Source organism: Elephantulus edwardii, unplaced genomic scaffold (assembly GCF_000299155.1).
Source record: "Elephantulus edwardii isolate Elephantulus edwardi_28Jun2011 unplaced genomic scaffold, EleEdw1.0 scaffold00278, whole genome shotgun sequence".
Lineage (NCBI taxonomy): Eukaryota > Metazoa > Chordata > Mammalia > Macroscelidea > Macroscelididae > Elephantulus > Elephantulus edwardii.
Window position 1 is genome coordinate 3,001,395 of NW_006400028.1, and position 24,901 is coordinate 3,026,295.

At 47.0% G+C, this 24,901-nt stretch overlaps 1 protein-coding gene across 1 annotated transcript in view; it reads left to right on the plus strand.

Annotated features, from left to right (window-relative positions):
• The window catches only part of FAIM2 (Fas apoptotic inhibitory molecule 2), a 35,302-nt gene extending 18,993 nt beyond the window's left edge, over positions 1 to 16,309 (plus strand). Inside the window, 1 exon segment of the mRNA XM_006900252.1 lies at positions 16,160 to 16,309. Within this exon segment, the coding sequence (XP_006900314.1) occupies positions 16,160 to 16,309 (150 nt within the window).
• The last annotated feature ends 8,592 nt before the right edge of the window (positions 16,310 to 24,901 follow it).

The window sequence follows — 24,901 nt, forward strand, 5'->3', positions numbered from 1 at the left end:
CAGACATGTCACAGCCATGAAAACCATATAGAGACAGTTGCGCTCTGCACATATGGGGTCTCTATAAATTGGAGTCAATTCAACAACTGGTTACCATCAAATTACAGGTAGGAAACTGGAGTGCAGAAACATTGAACTACTTGCCCAAGGTCATAGAACATCCTAAGAAGTGGTGGGGACAAATTAGGACGTGGACAGTGCTCTGAACTCCACTTGGGGTCTGAGGCCAGGTTGGGAAGTGCATGGTTGGACTGCGAACATCAATTCCCAGAGGACAGGAATGACCAATGACAGATTCCTACCTGTAGCAGCCCAGCTCAGGCCTTTTCCTCAGATAGGTCCCAGCAGTGTGATGTCATCTCGGGGAGGGTGGTGTGAAAAGAAGCATACATTTTAGTGAGAACAATAGTAAGACCCTCTTCTCTCTCTCTGACATGTTCTGCTCTGGCCAGAGTTCTGGCTTAGCCATGGGCTCTTGAAGCTTGTGGTTGACAAGCTGAAGGTGCAGAAATGAAGGGAAAAGATGAGGGGTCAGAACTGTGAACAAAAGTTTGAGGAGCTTGGTGAGAGATCAAGTCTGACATGGGAATATTGTAGGTCAATGCATTCATTAGTTGACTCTATAGGTCTTAATTGAACATTACTGTATGCCAGGTTCTGAGCTGTGGCTGGGAATGACAGTGTGTGACACCTAGTGGCACTCAGTAAATGTGAATGGAATGAGTAAATGACTACCGAGCTCAGAACTTGAGGCTTGGAAGGGACTGAAAGAGGATCATTAGTGAAACTCAAGCCCTAGAGAGGTTAAGTGATTTATCCAAGGTTTCCTAGAAAAGTGAGGGCCAACAAGCCAAATGTGGCATTAGTGAAGACTGGAGTGACAACCCATCCCGGGTTACCTGGGAATTTCTTGATTGTATCACTTCAACTCCCACTTCCTAACAAAGTCCTGGATTCTGGGGCAAACGGGGTGGTTGGTGACCCAGAGGCACTAGCTTCCGCAGCTCTAGGACCAGAGCTCTTTTTTTGTTTAGATGAAGCCATCACATGAAAAGTTTTCTTTAGGGTTGTTGTTGTTGTGCACTGTGAAGTCAGAACTAGCTCCAAGTTTACCCTTCAGAGGGCTTGCAGAGGCCATAAATCGCATGGGAAGAGATTGCCCATCTTTTTCCAGAAAAGCAGCTGGTGGATTTGAACTCTCTGCCTTGGAATTGCAACACAGCTTCTTACCACTAGGCCACTAGAGGGTGAGGAATTAGCTAGGAGGACTCAATGGGCAGTATGTGCCTGGAGACAGAAATGGGTCAAACTCGAGAAAGTGAGGCTGAAGAAGAGTAGGTGAAAGTGAGCATGGATGGAGATCATCAAAGGAGGCCTGGGAGTTTAACTGGCTTCATGCACATCAGGTCCCAGCGAGCTTGTGAGATCTGGAGGGAAGCTGCACATACAAGTGGGGTTAGACGAACAGTAATCCCTTAAATTTGCTTAATAATCCCTTGTATTATTAGGATAATAAAAATAATCCCAACCATCTGTTCCACCCGTCACATTGAATTTCTACCACAAGCGACGGAGGCAGAGCTGACTTTAGAAGACATGCTTCCTGCATGAGAAGCCCCAGGGCTTTCTGGCTGGCTCACAGCCCCATGGCTTCTGGCTCTGGGACAGACTCAGGATGGGGACTCAGGTGTCTTAGCCCAGCCTGGTGCCATCTTGGACCTCCCTGTGTCTTCTCTCAATGAGGAAAACTTTTATTGGCTTGGAGTTGGACTGAGGCTGGAGGGAGCAGGTCCCATCAGCAATTTGTCCTTTTTCTCTCATATCATCAATACTTCTTTCTGTTGTAATTTCTCCCATCAGAAAAAAAACACCCAGTAAAACTAGGGAGCACTCTTGACCCACACCCCCTTTACCTTCTGCTCCATTCAGACTCCTTAGAAGAGAATCTATTTTCAGTCTCTAATTCCTTTCCTCCTCCTCTTCCTTCCTCCTTTTTCTCTTCCAAGTCCCTCTCCTTCCATTCGCCTGAGAAATGCTTTCATCAAGATTACCAGTGGCCTCTGTGTTGCTAAGCTCAGTTGTCCGTCCTTAGTCCTCCCATTCGCTGACTCTCAGCAGCATTTGACACAATCGGCCCTCCTCCCAGCAGCACCATGTCTTCCCTGATCACGAGGCCTCAGATCCCAGACTTCTAAACGTTGCTGGTCTCTAGGGCCATAGAGTTTCTTCCACTCTCTCTCTCTCTCTCTGAGGAGTCTCAGTCAGTCTCATGGCTTTGAATATCTTTTTTTTTTTAACCAGTAACTCTAAAATTACTAGCCTCAATCTCTCCCTTGAATTTCTAACTAGAATTTTACTCTGCCTATTTATTCAGTATTCAAGGAGCCCTAGTGGTGCAGTGATTATGTTCTCAGCTGCTCCACAATAAGGGAATGTAGCAGTCTGCGTTCATAAAGATCATCAACTCTTTAAGTCACGATGAGTTATCTAATAACACTACTAATATCACATGTAAGTAAAATCTTGCTGAAGATTACTAAAAAAACTAGAATCATACATTGTTAGGGAGCTAACAGAAATTCAAGCTGGATTCAGAAGAGGCATGGAACAAGAGATATCATTGCTGAAGTAAGGTAAATGTATCTTGGCTGAAAACAGAGAATACCAGAAAGATGTTTACTTGTGTTGTGATTATGCAAAAGCATTTTATTATGTGGATCATAACAAATTATGACTAATTTTGAGAAGAATGGAATATCAGAACACTTAATTGTGCTCATCCAAAACCTATATGTGAGAACCAGTTGTCCAAATATAATAAGGGAACATGGAATGGTTTAAAATCAGGGCTGTATCCTTTCTTTATATCTATTCCATTTATATACTGAGAAAATCATTCAAGAAGCTGGACTCTGTGAAGAAGAATGTGGTGTCAGGATTGGAGGAAGACTCATTGTAAAGAGCAAGAACCACGTGGGGTAGCCATATCTGACCTTAACCAACTTCACAAAGGGGAACTGTCCCTGTCAACAGCATCAATAGCACAAAACCAATTCCCACAAGGTGAGACATGGTCCCCACACTCCTACACTTCTTTCTGCTCATATCAACATCAATCTTAATGCTTTACTGGGTCCAAAATCTTATGTGATAGTTCACAGACCACACAGAACCATATTGTGGAAATCAAAAGGTTATAATCCTGATTAGTAGCAGAATATAGTTAGAACAGCATCCTAAATGTGCTTACAGGCACCTCAGCCTTGAGTTTCATGGTTTTAGGCTAGTGTTACAAAGTTCTTAATCCTGCTAATATTGGTTCTTTTACCCCCTCAAGTTGTCAAACAAACTTGGGCAAAGGCTCTTAGCTCTCCTCTGGTTCTGTCCATGGGAGGCAGCAGTCCCAACATCTGCTTGTCTCATGTCAGGTCTCTGGTTCTCTGCTGTGGCTTCTCTGGCTGTTGCTCTGGAAAAACATTCTCTTGCTTGCTCTTCTTTGCTAGCAGTGAGGTTTCTTCCTTCTGCTGCTGGATCCACTCAATACAATGGCAAGACTAGCAATCCTCTTGTGGATGGGTGAGACAGCCAGTCTTCTTGTGAATAAGCTAATACGTTTTAGTCGCATATTCCCACCCATCCATGTGCTAAAGTCAAATTCAATAGCTAGGAAAGTAATTATGAACAGTAAACTCCACATTCATCACCAACCTGCATTATGCAGATGACATAACCTTGCTTGTGAAAGTAAAAAGAGTTGACACAGTTACAGAAGAAGATCAAAGACAACAGCCTTCAATATATTTTCTCAACATCAAGAAAACATCATAATGTTGCTATAAATTGTAGTCAATTTGATGGCACCTATAAACAGCAATAAGTTGAGCTGGAATCACCTCAGTTTAATGGCAGGGAGTTTGGTTTTGGTTTTTGAAGTCAGTATCCCTACTTGGAAGGCTAACTGACACCCAGACTTGACTGAGCTGCTGCTCTCTCCCTACCACCTGCACCTCCCATCACCTTTTCAATCTTTGGAATGGCAACGTCATTCTTCCAATCATTCTGGCCAAGTGCCTTGGTGACAGTTTCTATTTATCTCAGTTTCTCTCTCCTCATATCTGGTTCTTCATTCTATCTAGAATCTAACCACCCGCCTCTATCTTCTTGGCGACCCTCTGGCCCAAGTCACCATCAGCTTCCTTCTGGATGATTGCAGTGGCCTCCTTTTGGTGCTGTCTTTACTGTCTTTGCAGTGTGTCCTCCACACAGCAGCTGTAAAGTTCTTGCTAGATGTAAATTAGGTCAGTTCATTCCTCTGCTTGACATCTAGCTATTCCTTCCCACAGGCTATATGGCCTTTTGGAATCTGGCTCTCATTGACTTCTCCTCACCTATTCGTCTTCAGCCTTGCCAACCCCCTTGGTAATCTTCAGCACAGTGGGCATGCTCCCAACCACAGTGTCTTTGCACTGCTTCTACCTCTCTCCTTGCTCCCAGATCTGCTTTCAGCTCTCTCCATTCCTTTAAGTGTTTTCACTCATACAGTGCTCCCTTCCCCTTCCTTTTTTTTCTCTCCATACTACTTCGCATCTGCTGACATGTTGTTGTTAGGTACCACTGAGTTGAGTATGACTCATAGCGACCCTATGAACAAAAGATCTCAACCCTGTTCTATCCTGTGCCATCCCCACACTTCCTGACACACAAGAGCCCATTGCAGATGTCACTGTGTCAGTCCACCTGGTTGAGGGTCTTCCTCTCCTTCACCAACCCTCCACTCTTCCCAGCATCATGTCCCTCTCCCCTCTCCAAGGAATAGCCGCTCCTAGCAACATGTCCAAGGTATGTGAGGTGAAGCCTCATCATGGCCTCCAAAGAGCACTCGGGCTGTACCCTCTCCAAGACCTATCTGTTCATTCTCTTGGCCATACATGGGATATTCAGAGCTCTTCTCCAACATCACAGCTCAAAGGCATCCATTCTTCTGTCATCCTTATTCATTGTCCAGCTCTCAGATGTACACCATGTCTGCTGACATAATGTGTATTTTTCTGTTTTTGTTGTTGTGCATCTCCCTCCAACACAATTTAAGTTCCTTGAGGGTGGAATTTTTTTCTCTGGCTTGTTCATTGCTGCAGCTTTAGTACTACAACAGTGCCTGGCACACAATAGGTGACCAGGGATGTTTGCTGAGTGAATGAAGCCTGAGAGGTGTGGTGAGGGGCAGTGCCAGGCCTGTCAGGTGCTGTCAGAGCAAAGGCAGGGACACATTAGCTGTGTGGTCGGCTTCAGTGCTGCCCAGTCAAAGCCTGGTGAGTCACTGGGGAGGAGGCGGTGTTTAATCATCCAGCTAATGTCTCATTACCAGATCCACACACCAAATGCCCTTGCCTGGGATTATCCGGCGGGTTATATAAACAGTGAGGAGCATAAGTGGTGAATTTCCCAGCTCACCTTCATCTTCACCAAGAGGGAAGACATGTGGCAGATCCTTGGATCCCATAGGATAGGAGAAGGTTGAGGACGGAGTTGCTGGACTCACCTCCCTCCCTTACCTTAGGTTCTTTCTCTCAGGGACAGGGAGACAGAAGTCCTCAGAGGCCCAGCCCCACACGATTTAAAGTTGCCTGTGCCCTTCTGTTACCCCTGACTCAGCAGGTCCTGGACCTCACTGTCCTGTGGCACCCTGAGGTTCCCTAGCTCCGGCCTTATCCCAGAACCACAGGCTGTGCTCCCAGACCCTCACTCGGGGATTCTTAGTGCTCCAGCGACCTTCAGCACTGCAGCTAGGCAAGAGCTACAAACTGCATTCAGGGCAGTATAAAGAGAAGTGTCAAAGCAGGTTCCAGACCTCCAATGGGGACCACCTCCCACAACTCCCACCAGTCTGGGTGTTAAACAGACCAACAATGATTTTCCAATATAACTTCAGCCCCCTCCCCTGAGGGACTGTGCCATCTTTGGGGGCAAGTACGCCAACTGGACTGGCCTAGGATTTGGGGGCCAGATGATCTAAGACTTCTTAGGGACCTGGCATAGCCCTACGGAGAGATGTCTCCTAGGCCTCATCTAGGTCTGGCCCTAGTATATACTCCCTGGGTTTTCAGCCCCGTCATTACCCCTACTGGGACCAGAACCCACACACCATGGGTGAGTCAGCAGGAAGACATTGGCCTTGCTACTGGAAAACCACAATTCTGCCATCTGCCTCCAGAAAAACCAACCTTGGAGACAGGGAATGGAGTGAAAACCCAGAAAATTTAATATATGCTAGTATACAGGAGACGAGGGTATGCACTTCTCAAATCTGTCTCCTGGCCAGGAAGGTTTGAGGGAGTATTTGTAGGTTAGGATTATAGGTGTGGAAAAAGTCAAGGTTATTTTAGGAAAAGGACAGATTATGCAAATCAGCAGGTGAGCAAAGCTGGTCTCGAAAATGACGTCTTTCCAAGTAGGTAGGCAGTCATCAGGGAACATGCGCTGTAAATGTCCCTCTTTCAAGATGGCGTGTCTTAGTCATCATGGGTCAGGGCTCCAAGTTTCCTCTTTCAAGATGGGACACGTGCTGTGACCTCCTTTAATTGCTGCGGCCACTCTTCTTACCTCTACATATACGTGGCATCTGAAAGCTCTTTTCTTAAAATGGAAATTGTTAGTAAAGCCAAAGATCATTAGGAAGGAACACCGTGGACCTTAGAAATGAGTTATTAGCAGATATTTTCCCTTTCTGCAAAAGCCAGCCCAGTTTGGGGACCTCTGGAGACACTGGAAATAAGTAGGGGAGATGTATCCCCATTGTCACTGCACTGCACAGAAAACAAGTGATAATCCCTGTGGATAGGCTGGGAGATGGGTCAGCGGCCACTGCAACGTCCAGAGTGGGGCAGGGTAGCCAGCATTGTTGCTGCAGGACGGATGGTGTTTGGGTTTGTGGAGTGCTGGGCCTCCAGGGCTGAGCAGTGACTCCTGCCTCAGTGGGAACACACAGCCATCTGCCCTCATTCTTCAGCAGAGACCTCAGGGGTTGTACGCTGAGGCCCGAGAAAGCTGTGGTGGCAACAGGACTGACATGAAAGTCATTTTTTCTTGGCTCTCTGCCCAATATTCTTTCTTCCCGCCCCTCTTTGTCCACCCATTCCACAGAGAGGTTCCCCGATAGACTCCTCCACTACAGGAGGGTCAATCTCTGCCACCCCTAAGGCTAAGTTTTCAATGGTGCGCCCATTTAGCTCCAACAGGGGACCTGTGTTCCACCAAACTCACAGCATCGGGGGAAATACTCCAGCCTCTCCACATCTCCACCCTCACCCTGTAGCCTCCCTACTTTTCTGGTGGAGGCCCTATCATCTTCACAATTATGGACACACTTTAAAACATGAAAATGGCCACACAGATGCAAGACCAGGGATCATTTTATTTTCATTTTATCCTTATTTCGCTTAGAGTTTAGAGGTTTTTTGCCTCTGTGATCTATGTCGGGCTGGGCATTCAGTCTGATAAGAACCTCCTCTGTTGTGCCCCTCCCCCACTGAAACAGGCCTGACACCCTGTCTGAGGCTTGGCCTGAACCCTCTGAGAGTTTGAGTGGATTCCTCAGGGTTGGGTGGATTGACCGGTAATTGCTCCTTCAGGGTAAAGTGTATGCTATCCCCCTCCCAGGCCTCACCTCTGCAGTCTTGCTCCCTGAGGTGTTAATCCTCAGAACCAACACCCTGCCAAACCCAGCAGTTCACCTTAGGTGTGAGAAGGCCTCTCCTCTCCCACTCCACCCTCTAGAGCCCCCGGGTGGGGGACTGAAGGAGGCAGTAAGTCAGAAGCTCACAGACTCTGGTATGCAAGGGCCAGGCAGGGGGGGACGGTGCTCTCATACCCAAGATGGGGGTTCTCCACAGCAGAACACAAAGAGGTGAGGTCAGAGAGGCTGGAGGAGTGTGTCAGGCAAATCAGAGGAGGGAAGTGGGAAGAAAGTCTAGGTGCATCTCACACAATCCAGGTTTAAGACCTAGCTCACCTTCTTACCTCTGTATGACTGTGAACAAGTTACTGGCCCTCTCTGTGCCTTAGTGGCCTCATCTTTAAAGAGGGACTAATACTACCAATCTCACAAGCCTATTGTAATGATTAAAGAAGTAGCATGTGAAGATCCACTGCCTTGGAGTTGATTCCAATTCATAGCAACCCTCCGTTCTTCTCTACACCATCATCACCACCACGACCAAGCACACACCACACACACACACACACACACACACACACTCCCCACACCTATACACACACTCATACCACCACCGTAACCCAGCACAAACAACACCTGGACACACACCACCATCCTCAGCATACACTTCATCTATACATACAACTACCACTGTAATTACGTCTATATCACAGATACACTCAAAACAGCATCACCTGGTAGGAAAAGACTGCGGCGATCTGGAATCAAGAGACTTGAACTCTCTTCCTGGCTATGTGAAGTGGCTCTTTTCCTTGAACTCACTACACCTCACTGTCCTCGCTACACCACATAGAGGCTTGTGATGAGAATGAAATAAGTATTAATGATGTAGTTGGTTCTTCAATGTTATCGCTACCTTTAACAAAAATTTAATTACAAAGATTCTCACCACTGGGCCTATTGGCAGCATCATGATAGATGAAGAGATTGAGATTGTTAACAGCTTCAGTTTGCTTGGCTCCATAATCAACACTCTTGGTACCAGTAGCCAGGAAATTAAAAGATGAATTGCATTGGGAAAGTCTGCTGTCCAAAATACTAAAGAGCAACGATGTCAGTCTGGAGTCTAAGGTGAGCCTGATTCAGTCCATGGTCTTTGCAGTTACTTGCTAGGCACCAGAGAGCTAGACAATGACTAGAGATGATAGAAGTTGAATTGATGCCTTTGAGCTGTAGTGCTGGAGAAGAGTATTGAATATATTATGGACTGCTAGGAGAATAAATCAGTTAGTCCTAGAGAGGGCGAGACCAGGCTTCTCCTTGGAGGCAAGGATTTTGAAGCTTCATCTGACATACCTAGGGACCAGTCCTTAAAGAGGGACGTCACGCTTGGGAGAGCGGAGAGACAGCTCGAGAAAGGAGGACCCTCAATGAGATGGATTGATTCAGTGACTGGGGTAATGGGGAAGGTGTGTCAGAGACAATAAGATTGGCACAGGATAGAGCAGGGTTAGGCTGTTGAACATAGGATTGCTATGAGTTGCATGCAACTCGCCGACACATAGCAACAATGACAATATTTAAATATATGCTTTTCTTTAGGGAAAAAAAATCTCACTGTTGATAAAAAAAGAGTCATTTTGACTGTGTTCCTCACTTGAGGGTCTGTCTTTTTAGGCCGTTTGATCACATGCTTTTATTTTTTCTAGATATTTGCTATACGTGCTTCTATGTCAGAGTTTTGTGAGGTTTTTTTAACATAAACAAGTTCATGTTACAATCTTCCTGCCGCTCACTTATTTTCGGAGACCTTTCCACCCTCCTGAGGCCCTGCTGGCAGGTCCGTGCAGTCTGCAGTGCTGCTCTCTTAGAACTTGAGTCGCAGTGAGCAGCCGCGGACACGCTGTTCCGCTGTTCCGTGCCCTCCTGCACTTGGCCCACGTGCTGCTTTTTTAATGCTGATTCAACTCATTGCAACCTCAGCTTTTTTATATTCAGAGCCTGTCTGTCAGTGACCCTGGGCTGGCCTTTCCGTAGCGTGGCTCTCTCTACACTGTCTTGCCCTAAGGCCAGGCTGATATGTGGCTAGGTCCAGCCCTGGCCAGTCAGCTAGACCAGTGGGGGTTGCCTCTGACTCCTCCCCCCTCCACCTTTGCCCCTCCTCCTGGACAGCACCCTCCCCCATTACTCTGCCAGATTAGGGGCCTGGGTGTGCCCCTAGAGAAGTGGCCACCAGCAAGCCCCCACCCCACCCTGCTCTGAGAAACTTGACAGTTTTTCACTGCAAAGCTGTGATAATAATATAATTAATTAATAACTACCTTCGGGGGGGGGCGGTGGAGGGAACTGAGAGAATAAAATAATATTGGTATGTGGGAGGGGGAAAAAACAACCTGAGGGGGGGGAAGCAACAAAAACCTAATCTTGTGGCTGTCAGGTTGATTACAGCCCATGTGTTACAGAAAGAACTGTTCCACAGGCTTTTCTTGGCTGTCTTCTTTACAGAAGCAGATCACCAGGCCTTTCTTCTGCAGCACCGTTGAGTGGGTTTGAACCCACAGTCTTTCAGGAAGCCCCTAACCATAACTGTTTGGCTACTAGGGACCTATATGAAAGGGTTATTATGTTACTCTTGTCTTGGTCTCACTCCCACCTCTTGCCCTCATCCTGTATGCTCTTCCTGATGAGTCTTGTATTCAGCTGGTGACTACCTAAAGCAGCTGCTGTACTTTAAAGTGTTCATGATCAACTCAGTTCATTCCCTCTCCCTGAGATCTTTTTTCATTTTCTGTTGTTGAGAATATGAACAGCAAAACACATACCAGTTCAACAATTTCTGTGTGTACAAATGATTAGCATTCTTTGAGTTGTGCAACCATTCTTTCGAACTCATTCTCTTCCTTGAGTTGTCCCCCGCCCCAATTAATTTAAACTCTTTCATAAAGTTCCTGTCTAGTCTTTCAAGTTGCATCTGGCAATTTGATTCCTTAGAAGTAATTCTTAAAAGAGCATAATGGGGGGGGGGGATTAAAAAGCATAATGGGTTTTTTGGCCAGTCTTCTTTATTAGTTAATCTAAACTATGGTCTGATTTTAAGAAGATTTCAAGGAATATTTTTGTTGATGGTTTAAAAATCATATAAGGACCATAGTTTCAGGATTTTATCTAACCTTCATGGCTCCAGGAAGTTTGGGATCCATGAGCATCTTAAATTCTGTTCCCTACATTAATTAAAAATCTTTCTGTAGAATCTTTGATCATAAATGTTCAGTAATGGAAGCTAGGCATCATCCAAGTCATCTGGTCTTCATGGCAAAAGAGCCAGCCATCAGCTGAGATCTTATCTGACAGCCAAGATGTTAACTAACTATAACCAAGATGTTAGCTCTCAAATAAGATGTGAGTTAGCAATGTTTATCCACAAACAAGGAGAGTAAACCAATTAACCACAGGGCCACCACATTGATTCAGGCTCAGTGACACTGTTAGACAGAGTGGAACTGCCCCCCAGGGTTTCCAAAGCTTCTTCATAGAAGCAGACTCCTTTGGCGTGACTGCTGGGTTTGAATTGCTGAACTTTTAGTTAGAAGCTCTGCTCTTTAACCATTGCACCACTAGAGTTCTTTCCCAAGGAAATTATCAGCAAGTTATTTTCCTCTTGAATGTATGCTCATAATGTGGCTTTGCCCTCATTCACCTGATATTTCCATGAGGGAAAATTATCTGGAACATAGGTGCTCAACAAGTATTGTTAGGTTTAATTGAAAAGAAAAAAACCCAAAAACTCTTAAACTGAGTTAAGCTTGAAGTCTCAGTGAAATCTTGGTGGCACCAGGTGGTGGGGTTGAAATTTGGGACAAGACAGCCCCGATAGGACTATTGTAGATAAGAATCCATGGCTATAGGCCACAGGCAAAAGCAGGAATCAATTCATTTCTTTCCAAGAGAAAAACCAGCTGGCTTCCTGGGTGAGCACTCCTTGGACGGGCCTCTTTCAGGCCTGGCTGGGTTCGGAGCTCTTAGGTTAAGAGATTCAATTTCATTAGCTTACCCAGGGGTGACGAGGCTCTGGAAATCAACCAAGCAAGCTACTGATTGATAAGCCAGATCAGCAATTTATTAACTTACACAGGCAGCTGTGATCACTAAGCAGCCTTAGCATCAAGATGGCCCTTCTGCTTGCTTCTAACTGTTGTTGTTATTAGGTGATATCAAGTCGCCTGTGACTCATAGCAACCCTATGTACAACAGCTCTGAAGCACACCCTGTCCTGAGCCAGATTCACTGACTCTAGCGCACCTACCCACATTGCCCCATTCACTGTATCAATCCCTCTCATCCGAGGTCTTCCTCTCCTGCGCTGCCCCTCCACCCTTCTGAGCACGATGTCCTTCTCTAAGGACTGGTCCCTCCTGGCCATGTGCCCAACGTATGTGAGAAGGAGCTTCAATATCCTAGCCTCCAAGAAGAAATTTGGTTTCACCCTCTCCAAGACAGAACTATTTCTTTTCTTTGCAATCCATGGTATGTTCAAGACTCTTCTCCAGCACCACAACTCAAAGGCATCTTCTTCTGCCATTCTTAGTCACTGAAGGATAATTTATCTGGGAAAACAAATCCATGTCAGAGGGGAATGAGTAGAATGGAAGAAAAATCAGCAGAGGATCATTATAGTTGGTACTGTCATGGTTAAGCCTCACAACCACACAATGGGTGGAAATCATCACTAACCCATTTTGCTGATGAGCAAACTGAGGTCAAGTAGGTGGCTTGGCTACTGAATGATGGAACTGGGACTCAAAACCAGGCTTCGAAACTCCAGTTCCACGCTTCTGTATGCCCTTCCCTCAATACAGCTGAGTTCAGAAAGTCTGATGCACCCCATGACCCCGCAGACACCAAGCCCGGACTGCAGCTTCATTCTCTGGTTTCTCTCAGACCCAGATTCTCCAGCTAGGGCTGCATAGCTGCCCCTAGTAACGCCACAGCCTCCCTGGTGAGGTGCAGGAGACACCTGAGTCCCATCAGCAATGGCTGCAGGTCCCCAGAGGGCACCTCTCTGTTGCAGATGAGAACAATAAAACCACATTAATAGCCACCATTCATTAGAGGCTTGCCATGTGTCAGGCACTGTGCCAGTCGCTTTGCATGCATAATCTCTCTCAAAACAACCTCATGAGACAGGCACTATCATCTCCCTTTTACAGATACGGACTCACAAGCTCAAAAAACCTAAGTTTCTCGCTCAAGTTCATACAGCAGAGGAGCTGGGACCGGCAGTTTCATTCCAAGCTCACATTCATTACCATCCCCCTTCCGCCATACCTTAAAGGCAGCCATGTCTTGAAGTCCCACATGCTGGAGTCTCTGGCTCCCTGTGCACTGGGGACATTGGCACTGAGGCAGGGGTTTCCCCAGGCTTCCCTGGAGCTGCATCTAAGCAGTTCTAAGGAGTCTGGGATCCAGGAATCAAGGAGTCAGGGCCTAGGGTGAAGAAAAAGAAGCTGATGATATCTTCAACATACAGGGTAAAGTGCAAGCTGTAAGGCCAGGCTCCAGCCTCATCCTCTCTCTGCCTCTATCCTCTATTCCTTCCCTACTCCCATTTCTCTTGTCAGTTTGACCTCCTGAATCTTCACCTCATACCCCTCAGTCTGCCAAACTCCTACTCATCCTTCAAGCACCAAGGAAAAGGCCACCGCTGCTGGGATCCCGTCCTCCTGCACAATCAGGAGCTCCCTCCTCAACAGCCCTTATGCCACGATTAAGGCATTTCTCCAGCTTTAGAAATATTCCACTGTGCTCTGGTGGCACAGTGGTTAGTATTTGGTTGCTAACTCAAAATTAAGTGGTTTGAATCCACTAGCCTGTCCAGAGAGAAGGTAACGACAGTCTGCTCCCATGGTGTGTAACCTTGGAGACCCTTTAAGCCATTTTACTCTGCCCTCTACCTTCGCTTTAAAGTGCTAAAGAGCAAGGTTGTCCATTTAAAGATTAAGGACCATTTGATCCAAGCCATAATATTGTCAATTGCTTTGTATGCATCTGAAAGTTGGACAATAAGAATGACTGAAGAATCAATTCCTTTGAACTGTGGTATTGGAGGAGAGTATTGAATATCCCACGGATTTCCAAAAGAACAAACAAATCAGTCTTGAAGGAAGTGCAACCAGGGTGCTTGTTAGAGGCAAGGACGATAAAACTTCATCTCACACACTTGTGGCATGTTGTCAGGAGGGTGTAGTCCTTGGAAAAAGACATCATACTGGGAAAGGTAGAGGGTCAGTGGAAGACAGGAAGGCCCTCACCGAAATGGAGTGGCCCAGTGACTGTAACAGTGGGCTCAAGCGTATCAGAGATCATGAGGATGGCACAGGATAAGCCAAGGTTCCCAGGGTCACAACGAGTCAGAATTGACTCCGTGGCAACAGGTTTGGATTTTTTGCTTGGTTTTTAATTTCCCACTAAGCTCTCTGGTTGTGTTACCCACAGGTAGTTGTGCTATTAACCCAAAGGCCCCACACCTCTCTGATGATTCCAATCCACTAACAGGTCTGAGAGAGAAAGATGGGCAACCTCCTCCCATGTGATTTGCAGCATCCAAAACTGAATGGAGGGTCAGCTCTGATTCAATTCTGACTCAATGGCAATAATGAGATGAGTGAAGCTCTGTTTAGGAAGCTCTGGTGGCAGAGCCCGCAGCGAGCTGCACTGTTAGCCAAAGGCTGCAGGTCTCCAGTGGTTCAAATACACCTGCTGTTCTGAGGAAGGAAGGTGAGCAGTCCTCCCAATTCAACTTATAGCCTCAGAACCCACTGGAGAGTTGCTGTGAGTTGGAACTAATTTGATGGCAGTAACTGAGTGGGTGAAACTTTGTTTTGTGTTCCTCCTTGTCTGTTCAGATCTCAACAAGTACCTCACATGCTGCTATTGCTCTCTCCATATTTACTGTGCTGTTTGTTGTTTGTATGTGCTCTCGACTTGCAAGTGACACATAGCTGGTGCTCTGCAAGGTTTTCTGAGACTGTAAATTTCCTGGGAGGCGACTGTCTTCCTCCTTTGTCCTGCCAACCTTCGGGTTGGTGATGCAACTCCAAACCTAGTAGGGCCTCAGTTGCTGCTGCTGCTGCTGCTGCTGCTGTTATTGTTGAGTGCCAGTGAGTCGAAATCAACTTGCAGCAGACCCTCTGGTGGGTTTTCAGAGGCTGTAAATCGCATGGGAGGAGATTGCCAATCTTCCTTTCTCAGAGCAGCTAGTGGATTCAAACCACTGCCTCTGAGCTGGCAGTGCTGCTCCTTACCCACTAGGCCACCAGAGCACCATGCATTTACTGTTAGATGAGCAATTTCAGAGGATCCATGGAGTGCAGGTCTTCACACGCATGAGTGGATTGATTAAAAACATTCCGATCTGTGTGGAGAAGAGGCTCATAACCTTTCAGACAAGTGAATGTTTGGCGTCTCTCTCCAGGAATGAGCCTGCCAGTTTGCATGCTTCTTCAAGGAGTCTCTGTTCCCTAGGCTTGGACCCCACACGAAAGCTGCGTGGGTGGTTAGGAGCCAGCGTAGACAATAGCAGAGACTTGGGGGAGGGTCAGAGCGGTGGCGGACAAAGTATCATCTCTAAGGGAATAACTGTTTGTGATCCATTATGCCAACCCCTGGAAAGAGCCTGTGTCTGTGTCTGGGGAAGAGCCCAGTAACCCTGTATGGCGCCCTTGCTGCTCATAAACAGCAGAGCAAAATGGTTGTGTGTAAGGGCATTGGCCTAGCAAGGCAACTCCTCACAGACTGCGCCACCAGAGTGTCCTAAGCATGGCAGTTTTGGAACTGGCCTATTGGCCAATTCAACATACCTTTAATACTTCTTAGCTGTACAACCTTGGGCAAGTGGCTTAGCATCTCTGGACCTCCTTTCCTCCAGGAATAGTATAACCAGCACTTGACAGGGATGTTAATAAAACTAGATGGGCTGACACAGACAAAACGTCTGAATAAGGGGCACATAACCAACACTCAGTCCACACCACTGGCTGGAAAAAGTGTTTGTCATACCCTAAGGGAATGACAGGTAGACTAAGCCTTCCCTTGAAGGTCCCTTCCTCCAGGAAGCCTTCCTTAACTTGGGTAGGTCAGGCTCCTTCCTTGTTATCAGCCTCCTGTGGGCTGTGGTAACGCTCATCACACTTACAACTGTTTCCCCACTGGACTGAGCCTTGTGAGGGCAGAGATCCACCTCTCCTGCTTGCTGCTCCATCTTCGTACCTGGAATGTCATAGATGTTCAGTAAATAAATGCCAGATTGAACTGGGGAGGGAAGTGCTGGGAAAATTCCAGATTCCAGTTGTCAACAGCAGGTCACTGACCAAGCAGTCAGGCAGTAGATGGCTACAAAATTGGGGTGGGTTAGGGTGGAGATGATGGACCCTCCTTCACCAGTGTCACTGGGACTGGACCTCCTGACCCCTCTTTCTGCTTCTCCCCCAGTTCCTGGCATTTGACACTCAGTTGCTGATGGGTAACCGCCGCCACTCGCTGAGCCCCGAGGAGTATATTTTTGGAGCTCTCAACATTTATCTGGACATCATCTATATCTTCACCTTCTTCCTGCAGATTTTTGGCACTAACCGGGATTGAAAAGCCCTCCCACCCCTGACTTCCTCCAAAGAATGCTTCCTTCCTGCTCCTCTGACCCTCCCTGTGCTCTTGCAAACCCAAATGTCAAACTAGCTGCGGCCCAACCCTCAGCCAGCACTCACCCCCATAGCACCCCCCTCACTCTGCAGCTTGTACATTCGCACAGGGGCCCTGAAGGGTCACATCAACCTCTGACCTTCTCCCCACCCCCACCCTGAATTACATCTCCTGATCCAGGACTGTCAAAGCTGGCGACTCCCTTGTCATCTCTGAGTTTGAGGACCGCAGTGTGTGTTTAGGGGGAGCCTGAAAGAATTGCTGATGTAGGAAAGAGACCCCAGGAAGCTGGCTGAGACTTCCATCCCCACTAGGATCCTTCTCAAGGTGACCTTGGGGTAGACTGTCCTGTGTCGGTCCACTTCCTCCCTTTTCTCTCTGCAAAGCCAGACAGAAAGGCTTTGTAAGGAAGAGGGCATGTCTGGGAGAACAGGGAGGGTGCTCGTGGGGGAAAGATTAGAGACACAGGGAGGTGACAAATGGCTGCCCCAGCCTGCTCCCCCTCTGCCAGCTCTAACAAAAGAGGGCAAGAAGTCAGTGCCACCTGTTTGCCTTGGTTTACCCTCCTTGGTCAGACACAATACATTTGAGGCAAGAGGTGGGGACAGACAAGCCTCCTCCTAAGTGGGGGTCTGGCCTGAGCTTCTGAGAAGGCCTTGGGGTGGCAGGAGTGAGCCCAGCATCCTTCCACGCTCTTTTTTTAAACTCCATTCACCCTCCCTGTCCTCCTGTGCCCGTATCCTGAGGCTGAATGAGTGGTGCTTAGCCCCTCAAGTCTGAGTGTTCCTAGGGTGATACCATGTTATCTTCTGGGTCACCCCATCTGGAGGGCACCCTGTCATGCCCACACGCCTCCCAAAATTGTGCTCTACCCTCTCTGCTGGTCTTATTTCCTGAACCTTCCCCCACCTGCTGCCACTTGTTGGCTGCTCCCCTACCAGGCCTTCTGAGGCCTCACTTGGCAGTGCTCACCACCCCCCACCCCCAGTTTTCCTGGTCACTCAGCCCAGAATCCTTAAACCTCCTCCTCTCCTTATCTCCTCATCTCTCAGTTTGGAAGCTGACCAGTGATATTAACAGAAAGGGCCAGTCCCTCCAGCTGGCCGATTTTGACGAGGCTGGGGTTTCTTATCAGCCTCCAGGTGGCTGGAATCTCAGGCAGAGTGTGCGTCAACCACCCAGCCCTCCAAGGGGTGGTTGTGGGGAGGATTCAGGGGGCCACATGTGCAGCCAGCTCCAGGCCAGTGGAAAGTTACTGGGTGGAGACAGGGAATCTTCCAGCGGAAACGGGGACCCTCCCTCAAGGTTCTTTCTCCTTCCTGTGCTGGGGGCTCTCTTTATCCCTGGGCAGGATGACTGGGTATGTTACCCATCTGCCCCACCCCTTCTATTTTTGACTTGCAAATCATTTGAAATTTTATTCTATCATGGGTATTTGAAGAGAGAAGGCAGCTAGAATGGGAAGGCATGGGGCAGATAGGGTGGTGGGCCCACTGCAACATTCCTGCCATCAGTCCCCTTTTCATGTCCTTTTTCACAATGGAAAAGATGAGGCGCTCAGTTCATCATCTGGGACTCAGTCCTGTGGCTGCCTGACTCAGAGGGCATCTCCCAGAGGCGGTGGGCCTGGAATGAGCTGCTGAAGAGCCAAGAAGAGGGGCAGAATGAGGCCTGGGGGCTCTAGGGTTTGTTCCCAGTGCTGCCCTCGGCCTTAACTCTCCCCTTCCCAGGTTATGCCCTCTGAAGTTTCAATTCTTTGGACATGGGCTAGCAGCCCTCCTGCCCAAGTAGCTAAGTGCTCAGCCACTAACTGAAAGGTCAGAGGTTTGAACCCACCAGCAAAGATGGGAGAAAGATGTGGCAGTCTGCTTCTGCAGAGATTTTTACAGCCTCATGGTCATGTGGGACATCTGCACTTGCACGGTCACTGTGAGGTGGAACTGACGCTAGCAGCGGGCTGGGGTTGGGTTTGTACACAGATGAGGACGGTGCTTCTAGCCCAAAGGCAACGCCTCTTTGCTGATTCAAACGCACCAGCAGCTCCAAGAAAGATGGGCACTCTCCTCCCATGCAAGCTACAGCTTCAAAAACTCCCCGGAGGGTTAGCTATGAGTCAGTCCCAACTCAATAGCAATGACTTTGACTTTTTGACAGTGTAGGAGGCAGGTTTCTGATCCCCGTTCTCGCTGGCAGCAGGCACATGACAAGTGACAGGTGCTTCTCATTCTCTGTGCTTCCACTTACCTGTCAGCCATGGACCACTGTGGCTATGGTGGAAGGGACAAAGGGTGGCACAAGGACACTTATGTCCACTGACTTCCTTGCCCAGTTACCATTTCTCCTGTGACACCCCGTTGGCTTCCCCCTAATCTGGTGGCTTAGTGGTAAGGAATTGCCCTGCCAACCCAAAGGCATGCGGTTTGAATCCACCAGCTCCTCCACAGAGAAAGATAGGCAGTCTCCTCCTATGTGATTTACTGCCTCTGAAAACTTGCTAGAGTGTCAGCTATGAGCAGGCTCTCACTCAGTGGTACATACAACAATCTCTGGGCTCAGTTCTACAGGGCTTACTCGCTTGCACTGCCACGCCCAGCTTGGACCCTGCTCATGCTTCCCAGAATCCAGTTCTCGAAGTCCACCTCTTCCTTGGATAATTTACACAGAAACTGCGGATTGAGAAGCTTGTCCAAGGTTGATCTTCAAAAGCCTGGAGGTGGGGAGAAAAGCAAGTGCTGAGCAATAAACAGCAAGGCTCCACGGCTCCTTGGCAGTGCTGAGAAGTCCAGCTGAGTCAGCTGAAGATGTGCTAGGTCCAGAAAGGGGTCTAGGACACTTCTGGCCTAGCAGCAGAGCCACCTCTGATCTGGGCAGTGAGGAGCAGAAACACCTGAATGGGTCTTGGAAGGCGGAAGGGCTGGGGAACAGGAATGCAGGATTATGAGAAGTCGAAATAGAAGCTGGGCAGGTGCCTGTGGTAGTAAAGGAGGGGAGCTGCTGGCCCCTCACATTTCTGGCAAAGGTGGGGCTAGCTCTGGGAAGGGGTGGATTGGGTTTTATAAAGCTAGAGGCAGCCATGATTTGACTGTGGTGTGATGCCAGTGGTGGGCTGTTGAGGGGTAATCAGAAAAGACCCTCTCCTAGGGGTTGTAGATTGGAAGGAAGCTGGAGAGGCACGCAGAAATCCCTGGACACACTCACACACACAAACAGTAAATTGTCAGTCACACGTGTGTCTCCTAGTGGATCATCTTGGGAAACCCTAAGAATCTTGGTTCTTCTGTTTCTTGCTTTTCTGCTGATAGGAATCAGGATCAAGAGAGACGCTCTGGTTGCAAAAGGCTCTGCCTCTCTCTCTCCCAGAACCTCCCAGGTTCCTGTTAGCTGCAAGCTCGGTCCAGATTTTGCACAAACATTTTGCTGCCCTCCTGTGGCTTTTGACGGAAAAGCAGGTTCTAGGTGAGATGGCCTAAAAGCTGGGAACAGGACGTGGGCTTCCTTGGGTCTTCTCAAATCTCCGCACATCTCCTTCTCACAGCCCCTAGTTGGTCCATTTGGCCCATTTGTTGTTGCATCCCGATGCTGTTCACTTTGCCAGCTGCTGAGAATCAGCCTCCCCCAGCATCCTGCCTCCTCCAGCATCCTGCCTCTGAGCTGCTCTCCTGAATGTCTAAGGGCAGATACCACACCAGGCACAGGTCTTGTCTGCCACACTCCTAGATAAAACTTCTAATGTGTGGCCTCAGCTCGCTCAAAGTCTCCAAGGTCCCAAACCTGTTTTCTTCCCTGGTCTCACCTCCTAGGAACTGTGACTGACTGGACATGAGAATAAAAAGTCATTATGACACCAGAGGCATTTCCTGCTCTTGCTTGTTAGTAGGGTTCATGTCACAGGGTTCTTTGATTCTGTGTGTTTGTCTATAACTAAGAGTTCATGGGAAGGTCTCATACCACAGATGCTGCTCTCCATGTTGCTGTTGTTGTTATGTGCCGTCGAGTTGCTTACAACTCATAGTGACCCTATGTACAAAAGCCCTAAACCCTGCTTTATCCTATGCCAATCGCACTGTCTCCAACACACCCATCCCAATTACCCCAGAATCAATCCACCTCATAGAGCGTCTTCCCCTCCTGCACTGTCCCTCCACCTTTCCAAGCATGATGTCCCTCTCCAAAGACCGGACCCTCCTTACAACATGTCCAAAGTATGTCAGACGAAGCCTCAGAATCCTTGCCTCCAGGGAGCAACCCGGTTTAACCCTCTCCAGGATGGATCTGCTTGTTTCCTTAGCAGTCCATGATACACTCAATACTCTTCTCCAGCACCACAGCTCAAAAACATCAATTCTCCTTCTATCCTCCTTAGTCATTGCCCAACTCTCTGATGAATAACAAGTGATTGCAAAGACCATGGCCTGTATCAGATGCACTTTAGTCTCCAGAGAGACACCATTGCTCGTCTGAACTTCGGAAAGGTCCCTAACAGCAGACTTTCCCATGGCAATACGTCTTTTCATTTCCTAGCTACTGATGCCAAGAGTGTTGACTGTGGAGCCAAGCAAACTAAAGCTGTGAACAATCTCAGTCTCTTCACCATCCATCCTGATGCTGCCAATTGGCCCAGTGGTGAGAATCTTTGTCTTCTTGACATTGAGCCTCAATCCATATTGAAGGCTGCAATCCTTGACCCTCTGCAGCAAGCGCTTCAGGTCCTCCTCAGTTTCAGCAAGCAGCGTTGTGGCATCTGCATAATGCAGATGACAATCCTCATTCCACCAATCCTCATAGAGCCCGGCCTTAAATCTCCATTATTTGTTTTTAAGGAGTTAGGGGGAATAACATTGATCCTCCTGTTAAATAAACTCTTTGTATATACAAGCTATTAGGATCCCAGGGTTGGGAGGGATCCTGAAGAGCTTGCCCCTGTGATAGGTTCCTCTGGCCACGCCCCCCTCCCTCCGCCCCCGCCATGGAAACCTGCTCTTTTGGTGGCAGTTCTACTTGAAGATTGTTTCTTATTTCAAAATCTGTTTCCCCAGAAGGAAAACTTGTGGTTGCCCCTGGGTAGATCCTTGAGCAGCAATATAAGAGTCACCTCTCCCCCATGACGCTATTCTCAGGCCTTCTTCTTATGCAATGATCACACCCTCCTCTAAGCCCCCTCTGACTGAACCACTCTGGTTGTATTTTAACTACTCCCAGTTGTAATGAAGGAAGAAGTTTAAGCTGCACTGAAGGCACTGGCAAAAATTAAGGACCCAGGAATCAATGGGATACCAAATGACATGTTTCAACTTACAGATGCAGCCCTGGACGTGCTCACCAGTCTATGCCAGGAAATTCAGAGGACAGATACCTGGCCTACTGACTGGAAGAAATCCATATTTGTTCCTATTCCCAAAAAAGGTGATACAACAGAATATGGAAATTACCAAATGATATCTTTAATATCACATGCAAGCAAAATATTGCTGATGATCATGAAAAAAAAACAGGTAGAATAGTGCATAGCCAGAAGTTCAAACTGGGTTTAGAAGAAGTCATGGCACCAGGGATTTCACTGCTGAATCCTGGATCCTGGCTGAAAGCAGACAATATCAGAAGCATATCTATTTGTCCTTTCTTGACTATGTAAAGGCATTTGACTGTGTGGACCAACAAATTATAACTATCATTGAGAAGAATGGAAATCTCAGAACACTTAATTGTACTTATGTGAAACCTATACCTAGACCAAGAAGCTATTGTCTGTCTGAACAGAGCAAGGGAATCTGCATAGTTTAAGATTAAGAAAGATGTGTGCCATGCACACCCATGTTTATTGTGGCTTTGCTTGCAATAGCAAAGAGCTGGAAACAACCCAAGTACCCATCAACAAATGAATGGATAGAGAAGCTCTGGTATAGTCACACAATGGAATACTATGCAGCATTAAAAAACAAGGAACCCATGAAATATTATGCAAAATGGATGACCCTGAAGGACATTATGCTGAGTGAAATATCTCAGTCAAAAAATGACAAATATTGCATAGGGCCACTATTGTAAAACGGGATTGACATTGGGGTTGAAGGAAGGCAGAGAAGGAGGGGAGGAATAATGTATACTGCATTGAAACAGATGAGGGAGAGAACTGTTTAAAAGGGATATATGATTTGGTATTATTGTCATGACAGGAGTCCAGAAGGAAGGCTGCACAGTGGAGTGGACTTGGGGGTAGGGGTTGTATAACAATGAAAGAGTTTTTCTTTTCTTTTTCAAAGAGAAGAGTGAATTTGGGGGCAGGGAGAAAAGTGCAGCAATGAATGACTGGAAACCCTAAGTCTCTGTAAACATTCATTAAAATTAATTTAAAAAAAAAGATGTGTGCCAAGGTTTTATCCTTTTTCCAGACCTATTCAATCTGTATGCTGAACAAATCATTCCATAAGCTGAATTCTATGAAGAAGAATGTGGTATCAGGATCAGAGGAAAACTCATCAACAATTTACATTATGCAGATGATACAATCTTACTTGCTGAAAGTGAGGAAGGCTTAAAGTGCTTGCTGCAGAAGATCAGAAATTGCAGTCCTCAGTATAGATTACATCTCAATATTAAGAAAACAAAAATGCTCACCATTACACCAATAGCCAATCAAGATCATAATAGATGGAAAAAAGATTGAAATTGTCAACAATTTCACTTGGATCCACAATCAATACCTTTGATACCAACAGTCAGGAGATATATTACATTGAGAAAGTCTATGGTCAGAGACTTCTCCAAATTCTGAGGAGCAATGATGTCAGTTTGAAGATTAAGTTGCACTTGATGCAGGCCATGGTCTTTTCAATTATTTGCTATGCATCTGAAAGCTGGACAATTAATAAGGATAAAAAGAGAATTGATGCCTTAGAGCTGTGATGTTGGCAAAATAATGCTGAATGTCCCGTGGACTGCCAAGAGAACAAATACATATGTCTTGGAGAAAATGCAGCCAGAATGCTCCTTGGAGGCAAAAATGACAAAGCTTCATCTCACATACTTTGGACATGTTGCTAGGAGATACTATTCCTTAGAGACTGGTATCATCCTTGGGAAGGTGGAGGGTATGAAAAAGAGAGGAAGACCAGATAGATTGACATTGACTACAGCAATGGGCTCAAATGTGTCAGAGATGATGAGGATGGCACAGGACAGGACAAGGTTCAGATCAGTTGTTCATAGGATTGCTATGAGTCATACTTGACAGCATCTAACAACAACAGACTCTTAAATGGCTGGAACTCTTTGAAGGAAGGAACTGTCCTTTGTTTACCCTTGAATTCACATGATTTACAGCAGATAGTTTCAATAAAGCTTTTGAATGAATGAATCCACTCTAATCTCTTCATTTTAATCTGTTGCCATACAATCAATTCCAGTTCGTAGTGACCCCATAGGGCAAACCATAGAACTGTCTGCCCCATAGAGGCTTCCAAGGCCATGATCTTCAAGGAAGAAACAGACATATCGTCGTTCTCCTGAAGAGTGAGTGGTGGACTGGAACTGCTGGTCTTTCAGTTAGCGGTCTAGCACTTAACCACTGTACTAATAAGGCTCTTCCTTTCCTTTTACCTATGGAGAGATTAAGGAATGGAAGATGCAGTTATACTTGAGCTGTGACTGGAAATGGGATTAGAGTTCTGTCCCTTTCTGTAGGCACTGGAAGTAATGATAGCCAGGAGAAAGAGTTCTGTGGGAGACTTAAGGCTGGGTGGATTCTTCAAAAGAAGAACCAATGCCTTTGAATTATGGTGCTGGAGAAGAATTACTGAACATACTTTGGACTGCCAAGAGAACAAACAGGATTGTCCTGGAGAAAGTTTTGGTATAAATTCAGCAGGAGCAGGTAGAGGAGAAAGGGGTCACTAAAGAGGGGGGGAAAAAAACCAAAACAAAACTCCGTCACTGCTGAACTTATAACGACCCTCTATCTTGAGGCTCTACATTTCAACAGGAGGAGGCTGCTCATCTTTCTCCTGGTGGATTCAAACCACTAGAGATGTACAGCCTTTGGGCTAAAAGGCAAGCAGTAAAACTCTACAGGCTACGCCACTATATATGAAGAGAAAATAAATAGCCTGTATTGCATGTGCACAAAGTGAACGTCCCTGGGTGGCACACGCTGTTTAAGTCCCTGGGTGGTACACACTGTTTGCCATTCTACTACTGCCAACTTCAAGCTTGGCGAGTCAAACTTACTCAAGGGCAGCACAGAAGAAATTTGCTTCTACAGCGATTACCGTAAAAAAAAAACACCCCAAACCCTATAGAGCTGTTCTACCTTGTGGGTCACATGGGCTCCGCTAGATGGCAGCGGTGTACAAAGCACGTTCATAGGAGAGAAAATCGGACACTACAGAGAACATGTCGCTGAGACTCACAAGTGAATGAACGCTTCTTAGAATCCCCACCTCACATGCAGAAGGGATGCGGAGCGGTGGAGTGTTGGGGACGGGGGCTGAATCAGAGCTTGAAGCGTCAAGTGTGAAGACTGAAGGGCAGGAACTGGTG